The following is an 8,766-nucleotide window of genomic DNA, read 5'->3' on the forward strand; positions in this document are numbered from 1 at the left end:
ACAGAAGAAAATGGGCTGGATTCCACTCCATTACCCCTGCTTGACTTCATCAGCTGCATGGAGCTGTGATGAAATAACAGCTCTTGATGGAATACATTCAAAAGCCCACCACTAACGCACATGGGAACAGATGCTATAACAATTGCAGAGAGTGAGCGTTTGGCAGTTCTCCTCTAATGCGGCTCCCCTTACACAGGCAGCCTTGTGTCCCCGTTGTGCTCCCAGCTCAGGACGGAGGCCTAGGAAATGGAGGGAAGTCCATTTTGGTATCAGAAGTGCTTCCAAGGTGAAGGAGGGTTGCAGGATCAGACCCATGACTGCAGAATCACGGAATCCTATAATAATTCAGGTCTGGAGGGACTGCAACAGGTCATCTCCTCCAATCCGCACTCAAAGCAGGGTTGAAACGTTGAATTCAGACCAGGTCGATCAGTGATCATTGTGGTTGCTCACCAGTTCTTTGGTGATGGGAAAATAAGCATGCACCAGAGACCCAGAAGCGCTAGCTGAAGGCAATGGGAAAACTCTCACTGATCCTGATCAGCACCAGATTGTGCCTTCATTGTGCCAACCTGCTGGATGTGGGATTAAGATGACAACTGTGGGATTCACCTAGTAGGCATCTGCAATAGAGACCTCTCCATCTGAGCTACTTCCCTATACTATATTTGCAGTCAGCAGAGAGAAATGGCCACAACTACCTTTTGTCCTGCTTTGGAGAAGCTGAGCTGAGTGTGGTCAGGTGGATCGCACCCAGAAGTGTGTGTCTACAGCACATTCACTGCTGCTTTATGAGAAATGGTAAAAGAGAAAAAGCTAACACAAGAAAATGCTTGTGCTGCTTTACCTTCAGATGAAAAATCAAAAAAACCAAAGCTCTTTTCTTCTCTCTTCTGGTTGATTCATAGCACCTGTGCAGATGAGTCACTTGTCATCCCTGCCACCGAGGCTGGACCCCGTTGACATGCAGTCTCCCAGAATACCGGGGAGGAAACGAGGACGGCCCCCGCTCCAGTCTGCTCCCATGAAAATGGCTGTTCACAATCTTTACTCAGCGCCAGCTGTCTCTTTGCCAGGAGTGAAGATCCCAAAGAAGAGAGGGAGAAAACCTGGGTACAAGGTAGGTATATTTTTACACACTTGCTCCATCTCCTGTTGTGTTTAATGAATTTTGTCCTAGAATTTCAGATGAAACTCAAGAATTGAGGTAAAGTTGTGAAAGTGTTGGGTAGAGCAATGCAACAAAAGGAAAATAAACCAGTTTCTCTTCTATTTAAGCTGATGAAAAAAAAGAAATATTAAAAACAAACATAAAAATTGTTTTAATTTGAGGTGTTTGAAAATAAATCATCTCCCATTGTGTTTTGTGAGATGTCTGCACATGTTCTGAGAAGTGTTTCCCTTTGATTTTTCACTTTCCCCCCCTTTTTTTTTCTGTTTCACTGGAAAAGATGAGAAATGGAACAAAATGGAAAGAAAAGAAAAGGATGAAGTGGGAAATGGGGAAAAGAAAGAAGAAAGCAAAGCCAATTTTCATAGAAAAAAATGGGATATTTTAGAAAGTGCTGAGATTTCTATTACTGAAGGAAAGGCTATTTTAATTATTTGTCTGCTAACTTTGGTGGAAAATTGCAACCAGCTCTCCACACTACCCAGGCAGAGAAGCAAGACTGAAGAGRTAAATAAACTGTTATCCTAATGCCAGGCTGCATTGCCGGGGGACTGGAGGTAACCTCAGCACAGGCGGGAGTGGGGCCGGCATCTCCCAACCCCACATCTCCTCGGAGAGGACCTTTTCTGAAAGTTGGAGGACAGCTTGCTCCACGCCCTTGAAAGGCTGACAGCGCCGCTGGCTGTGACGGTAAATCAGTGTCATGGGGACATTTGCCCAGCAGGAGTTGGACGAAGACCACAAACCTCATTTAATCTAGGCCAGGAGTGTAGATTTGAAAGCTATCACCAGCAGTGAACTGGAACAACTTTCTTAGTGAGGAAAGTGTCATCCTTAGCTTTCGTTGTCAAGATAAGAGACCAAATTCAGCTCCAGCCTGTGTGAGGCTGTGGGATATGTGAGCCAGGGCACAGCACAGGCGATCATTGCTCCTCAGACCAGGCAAAAAAAGTGATAGTGGTGCTAGGAGGAGGGGAATTTRTTAGTGAATTAATTTATTATTAGGAATAAATATATTATTAATTTATATTAGTGAAAATGATTTACACCGCAGTGAGGTGCTTCATTGTGACTAAAGGGCTTTGTTATTCTCTCCATCTATTTCTGTAGCTAGGTAGGTATACAGTACATGTTTGTTATTCACAGTCTTTGTTTTTAATGGGAACAGTTACAGATATGCAGTCTGTTTCCCAAAGATGGCAAATTGCTGAATGCTAGAAAACAACAACCTCTTAAGTTCCCAGTGTCTAAACAGAAATACAAATAACACAAATGGTGCATGTATAGAGCCTTCCCCGGTCTTCCTTAAAAAAGGGCTCGACCCTGGATATTGCTAAAATCTGCATTTCGTCCTCTGGTACTTGGCCTTACTGACAGCAACTTGCAATAGCCTAAGTGTTGCTGTTCCTCATCTCCCAGTTTTGTTCTCCGAAACCATACCTGTATGTGCAGTGCTAGTGGGGAATAATCAACCCCTTGGCTGTAGGAGTGCCTTACTCTTTCCTGGGATAGCCAGGTCATGGGAGAGAGCAAGGCACCGTGCTCAGCGCTGCCCGCTGAGCTCAGGACACAGAACCGAATTTCTTGACTCCTCAGGTCTTGGCTTTACCTGCAGCCAGTTACTCTTCTCTTTGCCTGCCCCCCCCCCCCTTCTCATCCTCTGCCAGACCTTCTTCTTCCTCCTGTCCTCCACCTTCTTTCTTCTAACTCCCTGCCACGCATGGTGGRAATGTCCACCCAGAGCCCTGCATGTGCTGAAAGTAGATCTCACGTGACTAAGGAACAGCTGGAGCAGCAGTTTCCCATTTCTTCTGAAAAACCGTAAGCTTTAGTAACATGAATGGTATAACAGCAGTGGCCAAGCAGAGCCAATCTGACAGAAGGCTCAGATATCTCTCATGGGATTACTGCAAAGATTTATAGCAGTAGTCCAAAATAGGACTGCATGCCCAGGCTAAGACGGGGGGCAATTATTCTAGTATTTTATAAAACATGGGATATGGACCTACTAAGAGATTACTGTTCACTTTAGTATTAGTTTAAAACTCTGGGACAGGAACATCTGTACAGTTTTACTTTAGTTGCTTTTCTTTACCAGTAATTTAAATTATTACCAGTAATGTTGGGTGACTTGTAGGATCTTCAGATCAAAATTGCCCAAATGCTTTCCAAGCCTGCCATAAAAATACTTTGGAGATGTGGTGAAAGTGAGTCCCTGAGAAGATTAAGTGATTAGCCAAATATCACAATGATCTTGCATGTAGAGTTTCAGCAGACCCCAGCCCTTCTGCCCCTGCTTGTCTGGCTGCCCCCCATTTCTTATTCCTGCATTTACATTTCATCCATAATTTGAAAAAAATGCTGGGGATTTTGTTCTGTTCCACCTCAGATGCACTCACCCACCTGTGAAAAAGCCTTATTTGCTAAAGCGCTGCAGTGACATTGCACCTTGGACCTAGAAAGTGTCAGCAGTCCAAGCAGCTGGAAGGTCTGATTTCCATTACCCCCTTCCTCTTTCAAGGGGAATTTTTTTTTGCCATGCTCACACGCACCCAGCATCACAGACCAATTTTGCCTGTCTTCAGAGAACAGGATTTGGTATTCCATGGTCTGAATCATTCATGTCTCTTTTAGATTTTAATTAATTAATTGATTAATATGTGTCCAGGCATGTCTCCGGCATCTGGTTGGCGGCAGGACCCCAGCACTTGGTCCCCACACCAGGGGCTGCACTGATTTCTGCTCTTGGGCTGCAGAGATTTAGCAGGGGGGCGACAGTGTGTTTCACCTGGCTGCAGCGCTTGGTGCTGCTCGGGAGCAGGAGGTCGATCTTCCCGGCCCAGATGTTGCCTGGTGTAAATCATCGCGTTGCTGCTGGCTCTGTCAGGACCTGCCACCTGGCGCCGCGGCACCTTTGCATCCTCGCAGGAGTGCGGCCCCGTTCGCAGTCGGCRGTGGCACCGTGCACGGCGGCAATGCGAGGGGAAGGGGCAGAGAGGAGAGAGTCAGGGTCACCCACTGTTGACGGAGTCTGCTCTAAGATTATAATTTCTGGCATCCTGCATGTGTGAATGGCATCTTCAGTGGCACAGTGTTATTTCTTGGTGAGTGAAAGCTAGAAAAAAAGGCATCCTTTCATAAATGATGGCTTAAGTTTCTGAACCTGACACTCATGATCTGTAACATCTGAGACATCTAGTCTTGTGCTATTTATTTGCATTATAGCATTTGTACACCGAGGCAACATTTTCCACTAGGAGTCTTTGTACATGGTGCACTCAGCTGAAGTGACCCGCTCTCCATAAAAAACAATTTCTAAGTGTGAGTCAAAGATTACATTTTTTGATGGGTAACTCTAGCTTGATTTAATTAGCTCACTAATTGTATGACTTTCAGATACCATGAGACTTAAATGCATTTTAAAAAATGACTCCATGCCCAAATGGCAGACAACCAAATTCTTTGTAGCAACCAGATAGCTGAATTATTACAGAACAGAATTTTTAGCAAACTAGGAATATACAGCCTAGATTTAAAATTATTTTGACCGAGATGTGAATAACAGACATTTTTAATCACAGGCTCTATAGAGCCAGATGACCCATTGCCTGTTTTCATTGATTTTAAAAGCAAATATCTGTGTCTTCCTAAGGTGCTCATCAACAAATGGCGTTTCATCATGCTTCACACCAGAGTAAAGACCTTTTTCCAGCTATCCTGCTTATTTTTCACAGCTGTGGTTATAAAATTTCATCAGCTGCTTTTCCAAAAAAATGTTTTGTATCTGTTGTAGAGCTATTTGTCATAAAATGCTACGTTTTCCTTAAATACAGCATTCTTTCTGACTATCTAAATCTCCTTAGGAAAATGTCTGTGCTGGCAGCCCAGGATGGAGTTAACCAGAATTGGTTTTACTTCTCTGGCTGTAAATAAGGGGCAGCTCCCAACAGCTGCCTGGCAAGACCTGGCACCTGSGAGCTGCTGTGGAGAAGTGCTGCAGCTGTACAAGAGAAGGCTGCGCCRAGCTTAGCGTAGTATTAGGGCCGTATTAGCAGTGTTAGAGGAATTAGCCACGTTAGAGGACATCACAGCAACAGAGACACTCGTGGGGCAGAGCTGATGGGGCCAGCGCTGCAGCAAAGCAGACCCCCTACCCATGGCACAATCCCGAGGTGCAATGTAACTACGGCCCCATCAGAGCAGCCCAAGGGCAATTTGTCCACTGGGGCTACTCCCGTATTATGGCAAGAGCATCCATCTGGCGAGATGTCTGTCCAGCCCAACGCGAGGATCCAAGAGGTGAGAGAGGCCATATGAAATTATGGGCTTGAAGATTCATCATAAAGATGGCCATAATAGGAAAGTGCAAAGTGGGGCAGCCTGAAGTTACAAAGACCTCTACAATCTTTGGTGCTTGATCTAAAGGGAAAACAGACCCTTTTCGGCAAGCACAAGGTGCTCTGGAGCTCTGCAGTGCTTGTTTCARCTCCCTTCTGACCAGGGACCTTTGCCTTACCCCCAGGCCAGTGGTGGTCCCCATCCCACAGGGAAAGGTATGAAGCTGAGCCCTTAAACAAACCTGGTGCATGAGTCCCACTGCTTGCAGGGACGCTGTGGTTGGGTTGCTGGCTGCCACCTCGTGGGCCCAGCTGCAGATCTGGAACATTTTACATYGTAGATCTGATCTCCCCTGGGAAGATTTCCCCCAAGACCTCCATCCTGTGATAGCTGCTCATCCTGAACAGCTAGGGCTCAGTGCTGAACAAGTTCTTCTGGCTTCAATCAAGTTAGTAGCAAGAAATCTCTACGCTTCTCTGGGTGCAAGTCTAATGTAACAAGGTTTAGTGCTATCTTTCTGCTCAACTGTCAAAACCCTGCACCAGACTGGCCCAGGTTTTCATATCTGTGTGTGTTTCCATTCACAGCTGAACTGGCTCGAGGTGGTTTTCTGTCCAACAGCAAAAGTTAGCATGGCCTGAACATGCCTCTGCCCTCCTGCCTGGAAGGATGCAAGCCCATGGGGACAGGGTAAACCCCAGCTTTTTCTAGCAGTTTTTTTGTCAGGACAAGGGACAAGGAAAACAGAGGAAATGGGAGCCATAAAGATGAGGATCAATAATCTGTGTGGTTTAAAAAAATCACCAGAACATTTCACTTCATGATTTATCTTGTTTCTTTCCTTTTTCTTTTCTTTTACATTGTTCTACAAGCTGGCAGAGAGCTTGTTCAGAGGAAAAAAAGCTACTTTGAGAACATTTTTCCTCCTCTTTCACTTTTTTCAGTGTGGGATGATAGAAATAACCGCTAGATTTCTCCTGGGTCCTTGGTAAGGGTGTGCAAGTTGTAGCAGAAGCCCCCACATGAGTCCCGAGGTGCCTTCCCCATCTGCAGCAGCTGCATACTGAAATAGTGCATCCAGGCGGCATCAAAGACACATCAGCCCAAGTCCTCTCTGCATCTAATGTGCTGGGACTTCAGTGAAGTAGGCACACTTATTTTCTTCCCTAAATCCCTGATTAACATTCTCTGATCTCTTTTTCATGGTAGGAGGCCCATAAGATTGGGTGAGTGGGTGCACATCTTGTCTTAAACCAACCATGGCCTTTTTTTGCTGCTGTGTGCGTTAAAAACTGATGACATTTGACATTCAAAAGCTGATTTGAATGCCATACTGCAAAGGTGCCCCATAGTGCACTGACAGATTTGCTCTGACTCCTTCTCCCTCCCTCTCTTCCTCCCTGCTTTTTCCACTTTCCTGCGAATGCGTTCGTTATTGCCAAGCTCTCAGTCAGTCAGCTAGTTGATTGGGTTGACTTTTTGATAGAGAAGAAGCAGTCCAAGAAAAGACATCTTTAAATTAAATACTTGGAGATCTGCACCTAGTGATATTCAGCGACTACTCAGGGTTTCAGTGTCCAGAAGGTATTTCAGCAGTGTTCGTTACTGTACTGTCTTCTGTAATCAGGCGTTGTTTTATTTTGATCTAATGAAGGAACATTCCCTGCTACCCCTAATAAAAATGGCATTTAACTGTATCCAGAGGCTGCACAGCACATACTGTTGCAATTAAATTTGCAGTAAACTGTTCACTGAAACAGCAAACAGCCAAGAAGGGGCTTCCAAGCTGGAGAGTTTACACAAGTCTTGCCCTGTGTTTATTTGCTCTTCGACATAAGCCTGGCTGTGCCTCCAAGAGCCAAGAAACAGAAGAAAGCAAGCAGTCTAGGGGGATGTCATCAAACCTGCACTTCCCCTCGGCCGAACGTGCTGACAGAGCAGCTCACGTGCAGCGGGGCTGCGAGGTTTGAACTCTGCAGAGACGACTGATGGGCAGGTGTGGGAGACAGGCTGGGCCACCGGACTGAGAGTCACTAAGCAGGATGAGGAGCTGACGCACAAGTGAAACAGAAGTTATTAGGGGTGCTGTCTCCAAAATATTATCTATATGTATGTGTGAGTGTGTGTATACTTATATAGGCGTAGATAGATAGATTTATATATAATATATACACATACATAGATGTATATACATGTATATATGTATATATTATGTATAAATACATGCATGTATATCTGTATATATTATATATGTATGCATACATCTGTGTGAGCAAAAGTGAGCCCAGAAGCCTAGCATAAAGGCTACCCAAAGTTCCATAGTGTCAACCCACTTCCCCATAAAAAAAATGAGTCATTGAATGTTGCTACAGACAAAAACATGTCATGCTGCTTCTCACCTTCTCACATGTGATAAAGCCCAAACCGGATCCAGACCTTGATTTTTGTAACACCTTTTTCCTCCCATTTACTTTAATTGCTTAAAAACAAACCAACACCACCTCTCTGCCTCCGGTCTGTCCTGACTCCAAACTGAAGACAAGACATCTCTCTCAGGCCACGGCAGCATGGGCAGGTTGAACTGCTGTCAGTCAGGGATCAGATCAGGGTCTCCAGTCCCATATAGCTGCCATACTGCAACCCTGTGCCTAAGCATATATATTTTCACAGAGCCTTGCAACTTCTGGCTGCAGTTAGTCAGCCTGAGCATGGCCATGTTATTTTGGGCATCCCTGATCATTTATGGAGATGTAGCCAGCACATCCCCCTGAGCAGAAGCCCTGTGCTGGTGCCCATGTGTGTGTGAATCRTCTTGCCTACCTCGATCCCCTTGGCCTTTGCTGGGCTTGACTTTGCACTGGCAAGTGCCACGTCTCTAGTGTGGTGCTACAGCTGATCCAAAAGCAAAAGGGGTATTTAAAAAAATGCTCCAAACAAAAGAGGAATTTTTAATAACCATGAACATTTAACCTACAGAGCTCCATGTCATTGACTGTCTTTGGGAAAACAAACTGGGCATAATTCAGTAACGGACTGAATGGTTCACCCTGGGCTTGGCAAAGTATTTAAGTAAATTATTAAGTTTAAGCATATTCAGGTCCCTCTTGTCTTTCCCTGATTTGGATCCCTTACAGAATCACAGAATCACAGAATCACAGAATCACTGAGGTTGGAAAGGACCTCTGGAGATCATCTAGTCCAACCCCCCTGCTCAAGCAGGGTCACCTAGAGCACATTGCACAGGATTGCATCCAGGC

General features: G+C 45.2%; 1 protein-coding gene across 2 annotated transcripts in view; it reads left to right on the forward strand.

Moving 5' to 3' along the window:
* Nucleotides 1-914: 914 nt before the first annotated feature.
* Nucleotides 915-8,766, forward strand: part of SCML4 (Scm polycomb group protein like 4) — a 55,890-nt gene continuing 48,038 nt past the window's right edge. For both annotated transcript variants that reach the window (XR_003257441.1, XM_026089483.1), the window contains exon 1: nt 915-1,120. Coding sequence is in view for 1 of the 2 variants with exons in the window: in XM_026089483.1 (XP_025945268.1) it covers nt 920-1,120 (201 nt within the window). In the remaining variant the exon portion in view is untranslated. The remainder of the gene's footprint in view (nt 1,121-8,766) is intronic.

The sequence above is a fragment of the Apteryx rowi genome, unplaced genomic scaffold, assembly GCF_003343035.1.
Source record: "Apteryx rowi isolate R43461 unplaced genomic scaffold, aptRow1 scaffold_819, whole genome shotgun sequence".
Classification (NCBI taxonomy): domain Eukaryota; kingdom Metazoa; phylum Chordata; class Aves; order Apterygiformes; family Apterygidae; genus Apteryx; species Apteryx rowi.